This window comes from Thermobia domestica, chromosome 3 (genome assembly GCF_964235325.1).
Source record: "Thermobia domestica chromosome 3, izTheDome1.hap1.1, whole genome shotgun sequence".
Classification (NCBI taxonomy): Eukaryota; Metazoa; Arthropoda; class Insecta; order Zygentoma; family Lepismatidae; genus Thermobia; species Thermobia domestica.
Window position 1 is genome coordinate 28720313 of NC_137456.1, and position 17959 is coordinate 28738271.

General features: G+C 36.9%; 1 protein-coding gene across 1 annotated transcript in view; it reads right to left on the reverse strand.

The window, feature by feature from the left end:
• Positions 1–17959, reverse strand: part of LOC145681716 (glycine receptor subunit beta-type 4-like) — a 115532-nt gene that overhangs the window by 52682 nt on the left and 44891 nt on the right. Inside the window, exons 3-4 of the mRNA XM_081753329.1 lie at positions 15691–15773; positions 5842–5979 (exon numbers count right to left, since the gene is read on the reverse strand). Coding sequence (XP_081609455.1) covers positions 5842–5979; positions 15691–15773 — 221 coding nt within the window. The remainder of the gene's footprint in view (positions 1–5841; positions 5980–15690; positions 15774–17959) is intronic.

The window sequence follows — 17959 nt, forward strand, 5'->3', positions numbered from 1 at the left end:
AAGTGAATGATGCCTTTTAGGCTAAGGAAGACGATGATTAAAGCAAGTGAATGATGCCCCTTAGGCTAAGGAAGACGATGATTAAAGCAAGTGAATAATGCCCTTTAGGTTAAGGGAGACGAAGATTAAAGCAAGGGAATGATGCCTTTTAGGCTAAGGAAGACGATGATTAAAGCAAGTGAATGATGCCTTTTAGGCTAAGGAAGACGATGATTAAAGCAAGTGAATGATGCCCCTTAGGCTAAGGAAGACGATGATTAAAGCAAGTGAATAATGCCCTTTAGGTTAAGGGAGACGAAGATTAAAGCAAGGGAATGATGCCTTTTAGGCTAAGGAAGACGATGATTAAAGCAAGTGAATAATGCCCTTTAGGTTAAGGAAGACGATGATTAAAGCAAGGGAATGATGCCTTTTAGGCTAAGGAAGACGATGATTAAAGCAAGTGAATAATGCCCTTTAGGTTAAGGGAGACGAAGATTAAAGCAAGGGAATGATGCCTTTTAGGCTAAGGAAGACGATGATTAAAGCAAGTGAATAATGCCCTTTAGGTTAAGGAAGACGATGATTAAAGCAAGGGAATGATGCCTTTTAGGCTAAGGAAGACGATGATTAAAGCAAGTGAATAATGCCCTTTAGGTTAAGGGAGACGAAGATTAAAGCAAGGGAATGATGCCTTTTAGGCTAAGGAAGACGATGATTAAAGCAAGTGAATAATGCCCTTTAGGTTAAGGAAGACGATGATTAAAGCAAGTGAATGATGCCTTTTAGGCTAAGGAAGACGATGATTAAAGCAAGTGAATGATGCCCCTTAGGCTAAGGAAGACGATGATTAAAGCAAGTGAATAATGCCCTTTAGGTTAAGGGAGACGAAGATTAAAGCAAGGGAATGATGCCTTTTAGGCTAAGGAAGACGATGATTAAAGCAAGTGAATGATGCCTTTTAGGCTAAGGAAGACGATGATTAAAGCAAGTGAATGATGCCTTTTAGGCTAAGGAAGACGATGATTAAAGCAAGTGAATGATGCCCTTTAGGTTAAGGGAGACGATGATTAAAGCAAGTGAATGATGCCTTTTAGGCTAAGGAAGACGATGATTAAAGCAAGTGAATGATGCCTTTTAGGCTAAGGAAGACGATGATTAAAGCAAGTGAATGATGCCCCTTAGGCTAAGGAAGACGATGATTAAAGCAAGTGAATAATGCCCTTTAGGTTAAGGGAGACGAAGATTAAAGCAAGGGAATGATGCCTTTTAGGCTAAGGAAGACGATGATTAAAGCAAGTGAATGATGCCTTTTAGGCTAAGGAAGACGATGATTAAAGCAAGTGAATGATGCCCTTTATGCTAAGGAAGACGATGATTAAAGCAAGTGAATGATGCCCTTTAGGTTAAGGGAGACGATGATTAAAGCAAGTGAATGATGCCCTTTAGGCTAAGGGAGACGATGATTAAAGCAAATGAATGATGCCCTTTAGGCTAAGGAAGACGTTGATTAAAGCAAGTGAATGATGACGGAAGAATTGGTGGAATGAGGAAGTGGGAGGAAACGGGAGTACTCCGAGAAAACCCACGGACACGATGTTGTCCACCTCAAAAATTACTTGGCTGGAAATCGATCCAGGAGCCCACACACCACTGATCCACCGTGTCCAATTATCCTCTTCAGAGTAAAGGAGACATGACGACTGGAAAATAATCGATGGGTTGAGAATGTGGGAGGAAACGAGGGAATCTCGAGAAAACCCACGAGCAAGATAAAGCAACGACGTTTAACACCACCACATACTATTTGGTCTGAGATTGAACCATGGGCCCCTACCACTAAGTAAATGTGTCCCCCCACACAAGAATGTAAGATAATTTCGTGCATGTAAATGAATAAAAATGCACAGAGTTGCTTTTTCATGAATATATTAATATTAATAAAAACTCCATGTAATATTATACTTTACAAAGACTCAAAGGAAGTTTCTACGTAAATATGCATAAATATAAAATAATACAAGTTAAATATAAACGATTCATCAGGTTTCGAAGGGCTATGTTAGAAACTGTACAATACATAGTGTCAGGCCCGTATCCAGGGGGTCTAGGGGACCGGGCCCCCCTAACTTTTTACTGGCTCCTCTAAAATTTTCACGGTATCTTGTAAATGAACTATAATATGGGATGAACTAATATTTTTGGATCAGTCCCCCCCTAATTCCCACCGCCCCCTACATTTTCGGGCTGGCTACAGGCCTCTACAACAGTGAACGATACATGAAAATATACAGAAACTGTCTCTATTTCAGACATAGAGTATTCTTACAAATATTCAATGTGGCTTCCTTTCGTTGCACGACACACATTTATGCGATAGTTTAATTTGTCTCACAAGCGCTCTAGCATATCCCTACTAATGGTCGTAAATACAGCTGTAATACACTCCTGGAACTCACCCAAAGTTTTAGTTTGTGAGGGCACATACACCGTGTCCATCACACACACACACATGAATCACTGTCATATCGGGAAAGCGTTAAGTCTAAGAAGTCATGGGAAAAACGTTAAGTCATATTCACCACATCACCCAAACCAACGGCGTGGGAGTTGTTCAATCAGGTAGCAGGTAGATATGTATAGTGGGACGAACCACATTGAACATTTCCAACCGAGTGTTTGAAACTTGAAAAATTTCCTTTATATTTTCGTGTAACATCCGTTATTCTATGCTACAGACTTTTTAACACAGTCCTTTCAAACTCGAAGAATCTCTCCAATCAGTATATATATATATATATATATATATATATATATATATATTGAAAGGAATGTCTTTGAAATATATATATACAACAATCTAAAGAAAATTTTATACAGAATGCAAATTAAGTCCATAAATAGATGGCTCCAGAAAACAGTGTCAGTTGTTCCCATGTCTAAGAAGTAAGACATTCCTATCCTCATATTTTTAAGCACCCCGTTCAAACAAGTGCATTTCATAACAAGATTAGACAGATTCTATATTAGAAGGTCAATATTCATTAGTTAATGTAAAAAAAAAGTATGCGAAAGAGAAAATTGCATTGTTATTTAGGTGAACCCTCCAATCAGGAGCGGATCCAGGACCGACTTCCTGGGGGGGGGGGGGCGGTGGGTTGTCATACTGCTAATTTGAAGGGCTCCAAACTTTGGGATGGATTTTATTTATATATATAAAATAAGAAAGTTTCCTCTTCTGGGGGGGCGATCGCCCCCCTGGATCCGCCCCTGCCTCCAATAAACAAATATATTTACAAAGTTATTTAAGCTAGGTGTTCCTAAAATTTATAGGTTGGTAGGTTGTTTAGTCACTTGATTGCCAAAATTTCATAGGATTAGAAGTTTTTACGTCAACAATTCATAAAATTAATAGGATTGGAAGGTTGTCTAGTTCGGTGATTTCGAAGTTCGCACGGTTGAAGCAAGTAGTTAGTTATGAGCAGGAAAAATGTATACTCATGGTAGCAATATACGTGGGCCGTTCGGAAAGTAACCTCCGATTTGTTTGAAAAAAAAAAAAGTAAATAAGAAGAATGTATAATATACATCTGAAAACTATTTCTCTGCTCTATTTTTCAACATAGTAAACATTCAAGCACTTTTTGTATCTTTGCACTAGCTTAGAAATTCCATCAGCATAAAAATCTCCCGCCTCTGTCTTGAGTCGGGCTGTGACCACATCTCAGCTCATCATCATCACCGAAAAGGGCTGAGATCCAAGCCACTTCTTCTGACATTGTGAAACGTCGATTTTCACGAACTTTTCAATCAACTTTCTGAACGTGTTCATCAGTGACCAATGTTAGCCTACCACTCACCTCTTCGTCATGAATGTTTGTTCGTCCACTTTTAAATGAACGAACCCATTCACGAACAACTCGTTCACTGATAACACTTGGTACATATACGGTACAAAGTTCCTGATGAATAGCTGTTGCCGAATATTATTGAAAAGTAGAACTAGTGATCAGACAACCTTTACTCTACCACGGCTGGATGCAGGCTGTTCTACCGCGCACGTCTGTGCAAAGATGAAAGATGGTATTGCAGTCCCCACTATTTCACGCACAGTGACCAATCGGAGGTTACTTTACTTTCCGGTTTTATATATATATATATATATATATATATATATATATATATATATATATATATATATATATATATGTGTGTGTGTGTGTGTGTGTGTGTGTGTGTGTTATTGTCCAAGAATTCGATTGTTTTCTTATTAGCTCAAAAGATTCCAAAGTTCAATAGGAAGCGATAAATTGCTTTTCCACATTGTACAAAATTGTAATTATTGACATTATATAGTAATAAAGCAAGTTATCAGTTGTATTCATTTCGGAAACCTTAGAAAGAGGGCTATTCATTTCAGGACTACAGGTAAGTTTAACATAAGGATTTTCTTTGTATTCATTAGTGAGTTCAGTCTCATGAATCTTGTGTGAAATACTTCTGTGCATTGTCCAAAGAAACAAATCCGCATTTAAACACTCTTCTTGTTTTGCTCGAGTGGTTCAAACCTTTACTATATGAGAAGTAGCTTTCGGCTCGCTGGGTTCTTCGCTCCCAGACCCCCAAAATTTACTCAGCCACGGCCTCGTAATCTCATATTTCAACCTATGCTTTCGTTGTTCGCAAACAAGAATACCTTTATGACACTATATTTTGCAATAATAATAATAATAATAATAATAATAATAATAATAATAATAATAATAATAATAATAATAATAATAATAGTAATAGTAATAGTAATAGTTAAAATAAACCCCAACCCCCCTTAGAATATGCAATTTCAAAGTGGAAAGATAAGAACCTATGTTGGCGCAAGTGCCGTGTTCAAAAATTCATTTCAAATTTTTCCCCCTTTCCCTCTTTAGCTTGATGAAGAGATTCATATCTTGATGTCATTTTTATCTCCAAATTTACCTGTAATTGATACACAAATTTGGAACGATCTATGGCGCTGCTTTTGCGTAGGAATTGTTTAAAGGAAGGCACTGAAAACCATTCTACCTTTCCCTTCACTTTCATATTAATTGCTAATAAGTGAATAACATACTCCTTCTTCTGTGAATTTAACCCTTTAATGCTGTCTCACATTTCCTTCCTCATATGGTTCTGACCTACCTTCATTGTAGTGGTATTCCTTCTTTACATGCTTCCGACCTATCTATGAGTAATAGTATCTCATTCTTCACATGCTTTCTACCTATCTATGTGGTAGTGGCATCCTCTTCTTCTCATGTTTCCGACTTACCTATGTGGTAGTGACCTCCCCTTCTTCATATTCTTCCGAGCTATCTATGTGGTAGTAGTATCTTCTTCACCTTCTTCCGACCTATCTATGTAGCACTAGAATCTCATTATTCATTCCGACCTACCTATGTGGTAGTGACTTCCCCTTCTTCACATGCTTCCGGCATCGCTACGTCGTAGTGACTTTTGTGTATAATGTTTGAAACATCACAACTTCTAAATTATTTATCATATTGGTGTCGAAGTTGTTTTCATCTTAAAGAGGATTTAATGAAAATGAGAGTTAATGGTAAAAATGTGTACTAGATACTCTTTCGTCCGTACGGTCAGTTGGCGCTTTAAGCTCGTGCATCACTGAAGAGTTAAAGAAACTGTTCAAAACATTTTCTTTTTTTATCGATGAATTATCAAACTTGTCCAAAGTGATAGACTATCATCTTCATGAAATAGGTGAATTTTTATAGCAAATACAAGAATTACGTTAGAAAAAAATGTTGAAGAAACATCATGCACGTTAAGTTGTATGCATCGCATTCTAATTAAGATTGAACTTACCTGGAGGATTGCCGTCTTCAGAAGTTACAAAATTGACATTGTATTGTGGCAGCTTGAAATTCTTTCCAGTATGCGACTGACGAAATTTCACAGGGTTATCACTCCATGTCAAGTTCATGAACTTGAAGTTGTGCCGAACTGAAATGAGTAGGAAGCAAGTCATTGTAATTGAATTTATTTATAAGATACGTATAAGAAAGAAAAACAAGGTTTTATTAAGATGAGTTATCCAACTTTATATACTATATTTTACAGAACAACGTTAAAGTTTAAAGGTATTAATTTCTTTATCTGACTTGTTCATTCTTGAATATGAATTTGTTTTGTATTAACATTTCTTAAATCGATTTTGAAGCATATATATTAGCGAAAGTGTCTGTCTGGTGCCCAATAACTGATATAGCCTCAACCTGAAGTTCTCAAGTGTATTTGTATGTGTGTTTCCTTTGTATTGCAGCGATCTTTCTGTAGTTTATGTATGCAGACTTTAGCTATTAGGTATCTACGAAGTATGATGGAAACACTTGGTAACGATCTGATGAGCGAGTTGAGCATGTAATACTCGTAATAGTACGTAGCGAAATAAGATGATCTGGGAAATATGTCTCATAGAAGTGACATAGATTCATTTAGCTGTGTTCAGCTTGTTGGTCTCCGTTTTAGAACTGAACAAGTATTTCAGGAAAATGTACTGCTTGAATGTGGGCTGAACACGTATCTTTGGGAAATGGATTGCTTGGATGCGAGTTGAACACATATTTCTGGGAAATGTAATGTTTGGATGTGAGCTGAACACGCATTTCTTGGAAACGGACTGCATGGTTGCGAGCTAACACATACTTTTGGGAAATGGACTGCTTGAATGCGAGCTCAACACGTATTTCTGGGAAATGTAATACTTGGATGTGATCTGAACACGCATTTCTGGGAAACGGACTGTTTGGATGCAAGCTGAACACATATTTTTATGAAATGGGCTGCTTGGATGCGAGCTGAACACGTATTTCTGGGAAATGGACTGTTTGGATGCGAGCTGAACACGCATTCCTGGAAAAAGAACTGCTTGTATTCCAAGTAGCTTAAAGTCCAATAATTGAAAAAATAGTCTAATATATTATTCACTACTACAGACGGATACAATTTTTAAAGAAGATTTTTGTAAACAGTAAATTATAAGACCTTAAACTGGATAGTTATGGTTTAAATTGCGAACATAACTGAAATATGAATACTTCATGAGGTGTTGAACTTTGAGTTTCTCTCCTGGAAAATTTAAGTTTTGAACTAGGCCACTTTATCATCCAAGCGACCAAAACTTTTTTACCCATTACAGCGTGGCTTTGTTACCAGGAACTCTTTTGTATCGCTTTACTTTTAAATTGGTACGGGTAGTGTAAATGAAAATGAAATGAAATCTTTAAATTTTTACGTCCACGGTTATGCTGACTAGGCTAAAGGAGACCGTGATGATGAGAAATGAATGAAATGGTGAAATGAAGAAAGTGGGAGGCAACGGGGCAACCCCGAGAATCCCCCCATACGGTGTTTGTCCACTACAAAGATCACTTGGCGCGACCTGGAATCGAACCGAGGACCCACATACACCAGAGGTGAACGCTCTACTACTGAGCCACCGCGGCTTTAGGGTACGGGCAGTGTTATAATCACAAATCTGCTATCCCTTTTTCACGCGGGTTTATTATAACTGGGAGCTGATATGGTTTGGACTCCATGTTAAGCTGTAGATCAACGTCTCATATAGCCTCGGTGCGAAAAGGGCGCTAACATATAAAATTCAATCCAACCAAGCAACAAAACAATCATTACAATATATATGCCGTAGTGGTAACGGAAATGGCATGGCTGGTCCTGTTCTAATATACGATGGGGTGCTGGGAAGTCCTTAGCTTTGCCCCCTTCCCCCTTCCGATATTTATAATGTTTGTTTTTATTTGAAAGCTACATGTGTCTATATGTTTGTGATGAAATATTAAAACATTGGTACTAAGGAAAGTTTTTTTTTTTTTTTTTTTTTTTTTTTTTTTTTTTTTTTTTTTTTTTTTTTTTTTTAGGTGAGTGCTTGAGATGGCAGGGCAGCCCAACAAGTTCAACGGTGTTGAGAGTCGAGCGGTGATGAAGTTCCTCTTCCTCCAGGGAAAATCTGCAAAGACGATCCATGGTGAGATGCAATAAACATTGGGGGTCCATACACCTTGTTATACCACAGTGAAGAACTGGGTTGTGAAATTTAAGACAGGCCATTTTGGCACTGAAGATGACCCCCGGCCTGGGAGACCATCCATAGTGATTGTGCCAGAAATCATTGAACAGGTTCATGAAATGACTCTCACAGACAGACGAATTTCTGCTAAAAGTATAGCAGAGGACCTAGGTATATCCCTTGAACGCGTTGGTGTCATTATTCGCGATCATTTGCACATGAACAAACTTTCTGCTAAATGGGTGCCGAAATGTTTGCAAGTCGATCAAAAGCGTGCAAGAGTGCTTGCTTCCAAAGAGGTTTTGAGCCGTTTTGAGCAGGAAGGGACTAATTTTGTGGAACATTTGGTCACGAAGGATAAAACATGGATCTATTTATATGATCCAGAGACAATGGAACAATCAAAAGAGTGGCGTCACAGTGGTTCACCGAGGCCCAAAAAGTTTCGTGTGCAAAAATCAAGTTCAAAGGTTCTTGCCAGTGTTTTTTTGGGATAAGGATGGGGTAATCTTTGTTGATTATCTAGAACAAGGTAACACCATAACCAGAGCTTACTATGCATCATTACTGGAAAGGCTTCACTAAGAACTGAAGCAAAAACGCCATGGAAAGTTGTCCCGAAAAGTTGTCTACCTTCAAGACAACGCATCTCCTCACAAGAGCAATGTTGCAATGCAAAAATTGGCTAGCTTAGGGTTTGAAAACTTGCACCACTCACCATATTCACCTGACCTGGCCCCATCAGACTACCACCTATTCCCAAATTTAAAGAAACACTTGAAGGGGCGAAAATTCGCCACCATTTCTGAAGCAATTACAGTAGTAAACTCATGGTTTGACACCCAACCAAAAGAGTTTTATTTAGAGGGCCTAAATAAATTGCAGGCCCGAAGCAAAAAATGCATCGAATTGAAGGGAGAGTATGTTGAATAAATCCATCAAAAAATTTAATTTTGTCTTATTTTTCTTAGTAAAGCTAAGAACGTATCAGCACCCCCTCGTACAAGGACTACTTGATAAAAGACCGAACTAGTTAAATACAGAGCGAACCTTTGTTGCAGCGTTCTACAACTAGCAGTGTCTTTCAGTATATGTATGCGTTGTTTGTCACGTCACGATAGTGTGATTAGTCTTCTATTGGTAAGTTCGTCGATTTGGGGTTTAGCACTCCGTTTAGCAGCGAGGCTATATGAGACGTGGATCTACAGTTTAATGTGGAATTCTAACCACGTAAGTTCGGGTCTCCCGTGCCGAGATTAGTCCTCGAGATACAATAGTTTGAGTGAGCAGGTGTGTATAGTAGACTGATTTCCAGATAGTGTAGAATCAAGGGTCTTGCTGAGCAACGTTATTGAATGAAACTTTCCTACAAGGTTTGGAAGAGGTGTACTAAGATGTTTGAACTACTTAAGTACTGGCACGGGAAGGATTGCATGAAGACAAATGAGTCCTTCGAGTGGTTCAGACGCTTGAAACTGAGTAGAATAACGACAAAACAAGACTTTTAGACCTTGACGACCTTCCATATTAACAGATCCTGACCATATTAAGAATCTTCGTTCAAAAAGATCCCTAACTGTCGAAGAAATTGCTGAAGAATTGAGTACAATTTCCAATTTCAGTCAGTTGTAGACATATAAGTAGGAATTGTAAATTTCTTGGCACTTTGTATCTACGGTCCTTTAAATCTATCACGATTGATGGATAACGTCTCTCGGTAATCACACTATCCGGGGAAGTTGAAGAAACAGGAATGAGGAAGTGGTTTGGAACCGTTATGTTAGGTGCAATACCGACATTTGCTAGGTGTGAATGAGGAAAAGCAAGGAAAAAATACAATATTTGAGTTTTACGTCCCACGCATATGCGATGTACACTAAAAGAGACGGTGATGATGATGAATGAATGAAATAGTGAAATGAAAAACTGGGAAAACTCCGAGAAAATCATGCACACTGACTACTCCAAAGCTCACTTGGCGTGACTGGAATCGAACGAGAAACCCCACGTACCAGAGGCGAAGGATCTTCTACTGAGACACCACAAAACACAGGAAGATAAGACGAATTAAAAAATGCAATGTGGAAACTATGGGCTATAATAGTAAACGCGTTCCAGGTCTTTCACTCACAGAAGAGATGTTGGCAGGAATGTATACTTAGTGGAAGAACCTACTTTAAAGAGGACAAGGTTGATTTAAGCATGTAATTTATCACAACAGATTTTATATTATGAATTCGATCTTTTATCGGTAAAACCTTTTACACATTTTTTTCTTTACTGAAACACTGCTACAAATTCGTAATGACCAATTAGAACCTGAGATCATTTTGCCGTTTCCCCGATTTGAATACAAGTATAGTATTGTTTTACATATTTCAGTTTTTCTAATTTAGAAACATACACTTTAATATTATACCACGTAAATTGTCGTTTTAAGACTTTTTGTGATGAGTACATGTCTTGAGTTAGCTTAAATAAATAAATAAATAAAATGATCGCTGTGAAATGTAGAATAAGAATACTTTGCCTTAAGTGGTATGGATGTCTTCATATCTCAAATATTTTTATGTTGAATTTTGAAAATGAACGGAACAACATTCATTATATACAAGGTGCGAAATTATGGGGTATGGGGAAATTTCCATATTTTTTTAAATAAAATTTCCCATCAGTAATAAATCACTGGGCGTGAATTGTAAGACACTATTGTAAGAAGTATGCTAATTAATTACAGGAATTCACATGTAATCAATATGTATTTCATATGTAATAAACGGGTGAATTAGCGATTAGTTGTGTTCTTAAGCGCTTCCCGGTTTAACCCCCAGTTATTTCGTTTTACTAATTAGGTCACTTCTGATCGAATTTCTTCTCAAATGTGGCTATGTTGTACACGAAATATCTCACAATAAATCACGAAAGAACGGTCGACGAAACAAAGTGCGAATTTTCACATGTTGGTCTAAAGTGAAATAAATACGGAGAACGCAATAGCTCGGCTTGGTCCATCAGGACCTAGTTACTTTGGATAAAGTGGACCGGGACGTATGACCATAAATGTGAGTTTCAATATGTCGAAGCATTGCAGTGTGAGCATTTTTTTTTTTATTTCCTGCCCTCTTTTATCTCAACTGAGATGATTTCGCATTCTGACCATACGGTACGTCGTCAACTTAAGAATTAACCAATCAAGCTTTCTCATGATAGACAAAGTGTTGTATATGAACATTTCAAGTTATAGATAAAATGATAGCTACTTCATGTCTAAGTAGTGGCGTAGTCAGGATATTGTTTGGAGGGGCTATGGACAACACAGGATGCAGGGAGCAATCGCCACCTGAGTTTGAAAATTAGACTAAATATATTTTAATTTATGCATAAATTGAAGTTTTAATGGCAAGAATCGCAGACAGGTAAATCTTATGTGATATTATACACACTAAACTTTAGTAGTGAATCTAACTTTTTATCCTATTCATAGAGAAAAGGAAGCATCTTCTCGGCCTACATAATTTCCCAGGCTACTTATTCCCTCCTCTTGATTTTCTTTAATTGAAACATTTACCTTTCTTTATAACTAAACGATGTAAATATTCCTTTACTGTAATAACTAAAGTCCCGTTATGTTGATATCCGTATAAGTTGGTGTGGAACAACAGTTTCGCTTATCAGCTCGTCTTAGGTTTGGTGTTACTGACGACGATCGATTTGAATCACAACTAACAACGGTCAAATGTATGATAAAACAAACGAAAGAAAGTAACAACTAAGAAAAAGAAACAGAAGAGCAGAATGGATGAAAGAAATAAAAGAGAAAACAGTTCTTACATGGAATGAAATTTTAACAAATACAGTATTGTTTCTGAACAAAGAGCATAAGGACGGAAAATGAACGAAATTCTTAGAAATGGTAAGAAGGATTATTATTGTACGTGGAATGCGAAAGACTGACAAATTTATTTCGGGGGAAAGGGGGCGGATTTCAGCCCAATAGCTCCCACAAATACGCCACTGTGTCTAAGTATTTATTGCATGTATTTCGTACATAACAGAATACATTCAAAAAATTAACAAACATTAAATTAAGTACATATCCTCAATATGTAAGAAATAAATAAATAAAATAAAACAATTGAAGAATGATAAATTACGTTTCTTTTTTTTATAGTATTTATATCTGACTTGTTTCTCAGTTTTGATTCAATTTAGCAAAGTGATATGAGCGCTGGTATTTCTTGTCCCATAAACAAAAGACACCATTTTCTAGATACGTCTCTTGAACTGGATCCAACAGCGAGATACCATTGAGTGCAGTGACCTTCTCTGAAATCCCAACTGCATCATATGTATCAATTTCTTGACGTAGACATAAAAATGTTTCCTAGAAGGCAAGCAAACGATAATTTACGATTTCAAAGCGAGCCTGCGAAAATATACGCAAAGAAGGAAATAGAACGTAAAGAATTGTTGCGTTAAAAAAAAATGGTTTGAATTTATATACATTTGACATGAATTCTATAATCTTACACGTCAGATACTTATATGAGTTCTAACTGGAAGAAATGATATAGAATAGATTTTTCAGCCCTTTAATTATCCGACATTCGATTCCTTTAATATAAATATTTTTGTTGTCTTGATTCTCTATAGACCTACATATCTAAAACTTTTATACATATCCAAAAAGCCTTTCTCATTGTCTAGAGAGTAGGCCCACCTATATGTGATACGAAGAAAAACCTCCAAAAGGAATAATGAACAAATAAGTGGTTACTATGGGCGCACGAAGAAAATTTTCTAGAGGAGCATTCCCATGGTTGCTACATTACGTCTGATATTTAATATAGGTAGTTTGCTATATTACGTATACATTTTCGTGAGCCAGAGATGGGGGCGATCCCCTTGCCCCTCTTTGTTCGCTCAGGGTGATTACGTGTTCAGCTTTTATTATAAGCAAACAGCTCTACCGTATCTTTTCTAATTACAAAGGCGTGGTCACAGAGAATGCACAATTCCCTACATAACATGAATTTTTTCCATTATGGAATAAAATTTTTAGAATCAAAAATAGTACTTTTAACCATTCTAGTATTAATCTTATCTATATTGAAAGTGACTATATTTGTGATTGTTAACACGTTGGCCGTCATGTGCATAATTCTGATGCACAAATAGTATGATGCTAAATACCGCGAAATCTTGAACCATCCAATCAATCTCTATCAAATTTTCAAAACAGGGAGTTTCGGGCACGAGAGTGTTTTTGTCATTTCACCTTGACGGGAGAACTTAGGGGAGGAAGAGGAGGGGGAGTTATAGAAAATAAATAAAAGCTAATAACTCTTGAACCAAACGACCAATCTTGATCAAATTTTTAACATAGATAAGGTTCGGATCTGGGATAATTTTTTATCATTTCACTTTGAAGGTGCAACTTGGGAGAGGAGGAGGGGAATATATATAAAATTATCAAAAATGAAAGTGACTGCGTTTAAGTTTTAAATTCAAATTCTGCTCCACAATTGGGGGAGGGAGAGAGAGATATAAAATTGATCGAATATGATCGATATTAGTGTCGAATTCATAGTTTTCGGGGTCGCTGAGATGAACAGTGACATTTCCGATGCCGTGTAAATTCAAATTCATCCCCCCATTAGTATTCCTGAGGAGGGATAGTGATAATTAAAATAATTGAAAATGGCCGATATTAGTGTCGGATTCATAGTATTTGGGGTTTTTTAATTGATTGGTGTCAGTTTTAGTGCTGTTTATGTCCAAAATGAAACGTATTCTCCTCGTACGAAGGATGGGTATTCTGATAGTGTAATATAAGGTATAATTTAGACTTTTTTTCCTTTTTTTCTGCACTAAGAGTAAATTGTTTTGGAGATTCAACAAAGAAAAAAGAATATTTCTTTCAAAGAGTCTTCTTTCCGGAGAACTGGCTAACGAGCGTACTTTCTATGTTAATGGTTCCTGATTTGATCTCGTGGAGGATTACACATTATAGGTATTCTACCATTATTGGCAGGTCACTTGCACTAAGCAACCTGAGAGACTTCCATGTACCATGGTCTTCAGTTAAGCTGATCGTCTTTAAGTAATAGCCTCCTTCTCTCCCTCCTTCTTTTACCTTCCATTGTATCTTCTAGGACATCCCTTGTAATACAGTGTATTTCTATTTATTGTCTTAACCATTCTTTCTTTCTCTTTTGAATTACATCTAAAATTGTTCTTTTCTCCTCTCCTAATTAATGCTCTCCATTTATCTGTAGTGGCGAGGCGTAGCGTACCCAGACGCCAGCGCCCCAGCGCATTTCTCTTATCGTGCTCACGTAAGTTACCAGCATCTTCGCAGTACCATTTTCACCCTCCGTATATAGAAAGTTATCGCCGGGAGAAAATCTGAAATTATCACGCATATAGTTACCTGACGAGCATTAATTAACATGTTAAAACATACTAAGTGCTCGCTACCATGAATATTGTGTTGGTGTCTCTCATAACGACAAATTCATCTGTGGAAAGTGTTGAGAGTGGAGTTACCCACGTAGTCAATGAATGTTCTACAAATAAAAACTTGCAGAAAAAAAAGGACTTACAATTTGTCTACTTTTCAGACAAGATAGTGTTTATTGTACTTCAATCTATCACAATGTATACACTCTGGTGTTTATGAAAATATGTACAGTAAAAATAAAACATTTCTACGGATTTATGCTTTTCTATATCCTCTGGATAAGCACATAGAACGTTTTCCATTACTTTACGCCAGGAAACGTGTTTTCAGAGTTCCTAGTGCATCTAGGACACAGTAAGTATATACGTAACAGTAGTAGCCCAGAATCTGTTAATATAATTTGTTATAGCGTGTTCACTATGCTCCATAGGTCTACCCGCTTCGCCCCCACTGTTTAAATTATTCAGTACACATTAATTCCTGTACATATTGATACAATTTCATATGTAATAACGGAATAAACCTTATGCCTATATTTAAAAAAGAAGTTTCCCATATACACTAGCTGCAATGATAACATAGGTTAAAGTTGAAATACAGTCACTTCATGCCTATTTTACTATTTAGAGGTTTGTATATTTATGTTAAGAAGTACGGTTTGTATGAAAAGCGAGTTCGGTTACTGCGAAAAGTCTTCACATTTCTTTTTTTAATGGGTTTCCATACGTTGGTTGAATTTATTTTTTTTTATTTATTTTGATTTTCAGGTTTAGGATCCGTTTTCAGCTCCAAGGCTATATAAGGCGTGAACCTACAGATTAAGGTGCTGTAAAATCAGAACTACCATTATGCGTTCAGAGCTTTCTGACCGGGTATTGAACTCGCGTACCACATGCTCCAAAGGCGCGCCTATCAGCCACTAGACCAGCGAGGAGAGAAGTTTCGGTGGTGTAGATGTATAGCTGCAGAAGGGAAGATCTACGAAACTCATTGTATCAATGAATAAATAATGATAATAATGTTAATACGTTATCGACCCCACACTTAACTGTCTCATGTATACACTAATGAAAGAATAATGGCCACAGAAGCATTATTTTTCAATAGACACTGTATATTACTAATTACATTTTAATAAAAGTAAACTATTATATTATTGACTTACATGAGTATATCTCCCAGGCACATTCCTGCACATCCATTGGATAGCGACTGAAATCCATCGTACAAAGCAAGGTGATGCTACATCTGGAAAAGAAAGAAATATTATTTTACTATTTCATCAAAAAATAGTTGTTGTGTAACGGCTTAATCTAATTACTGTAAATATTTTATATATAACTTATTAGTTTGATTACTTCTAAGGTTGGTTTTATCCAAGTGGTTGCGGTAACCGCCACATTTCAAAACTGCATTGAGTCTTCGGCATGATCCGAACCGCTTTGGATAAAATCGCGTTTCCTACCAGTCGGATTGTGAGACCGCAGTTACTTCAGATCCCCACTGTTGTGGATTAAATCACTCTTTTGAAAATCTTTCAGTTTAACGTCTCACGATTATGCCCTTTAGGCTAAGGGAGACGGATGATTAAGGCAAGTGAATAATGATGAAAGAATCGGTGGAATGAGAATGTGAGAGTCCACAGCAAACTTACTTCGCCGAGGATTGAATCAGGGACTTCACACACCAGAAGTAAGCGCTCTACCACTAAGGTAACCTGTTCCTCCCAATAATATGAAGAGGAACCCCAACATCACAAGATGTGCTAGGCATGTACCATTTAGATGTCCTAGCTACTTTTTAGGTACCCGACACTTGGAACATATGATATTCATGTGATAAGTATGTACTTCAGCTACCTACAGTTTTAGGTACTTCTTACAGTTAATTGATATTTGATACTATGTACCACAAATATAGCATTTATATACCTAGCTCAGTTTCGCACTCTAGCAGTCATTTGTTTTTATGTCGTCACTTGCAAAATATATGTGATGTTCTAGGTACGTCCATTAGATACATACTGTTTCAGATACCCTAACATCACAAGATGTGCTAGGCATGCGCATTTAGGTGTTCTAAATTCATCTCCCACATTTGATGCATTTGAAGTTTCATTTCCTAAGCGATAGTGTACTACAAGTAACAAACGCAACAACCACATTAACTTTATTATATGGTAACTGTCGCTGATCATTTTGAAAGTGAATATGGAAGAACCATGATATAAAGTAAATAGACACGCATTTTGTTATAAAATTACACGGCGAACAGATTTTATCTGATCCCAAACGGTTATCGTGGAATATACGCCGTTAAAGAAGCAGTCTGATTTGCCAAAATCAAAAAAAAACTTCAACAGCTTTTCTCTTTACAAGCAACCTTGTCTTCATCGGTTCCGTGGCCAAGTGGGAAAAGCACACGGCTATTAATCCAAAGATTGGTGGTGCGCGCCCATCCTAGGGTAGTCCTACGTTTTTAACTTGTTTAAAGTGTTTTTTTAGACTCACCTTAATGTAAATACATTACGCATATAAGCGATTTAACATATTTTGGGGGAGTAATTTTGTGGTTCATTACACTTACGGCATGGGAAACATACCTAGAACATACTAGGCAAGTTCCCCAGGTACATGTCAGGCATGTGCCTAGTGGCGGACATAGGCTGTGACTATTAGTTGCCATCCATGTGATTTCTCTCTCAGATGTACATAAGGTACATACTGGACACATTCCCATGTACCTGAGGGGGCATGATAGATATATGCCTACTATGTGATTGTGCAGTTAGGGAAGACTTGAAATTTAACTTTATTTTACTTTCCTTGTAAGCGTATAATAGGTAATTACAAGGAAAATGGGTGTTTTCCTTTTCTGCCTAAAGACTCTCCAGCACTTTATACAAAATATTTTAAATAATCTTATTTTTGGGCAGAATGGAAATTTCCGTTCTGCCTAATCTTTCAAGATGGGAATTCTGCGTAGGAATATTTTTTTTCTAGGGAATTTACTTCAGTAATTCTAACAGATTCTGTAAGAAAAATAACTATTTCTTCAAGTTTTATCATAAATTTTAGATGTTATTCTACTTGTTCTTCTCTGAAAAATAACTAGGATGCAGTTCTGTTATTAGCAGCGTTATTCTGTCCACTTTAGCACAAAGATGATTTTTAAATACTTCCTGGGAAATGGAAAATTGATTGACTCAGATGCAAGAAAGCCGCTTGACATTGCAACTGAAACGAACATCAAGCAGACTTACTTCGGTCTAATAAGTCATTTTACAATAAAATTTTATTCGGGTTTCCAGTAGTTTTATGACCAGCATGCTAAAGCTTGCAGTACTTAAAAGGTGCCACAGTTCACGTCCTTAAGACATGTGTGGCTATATACATGATTCTCTACTACATGCAAAATGTCATACATATATATCT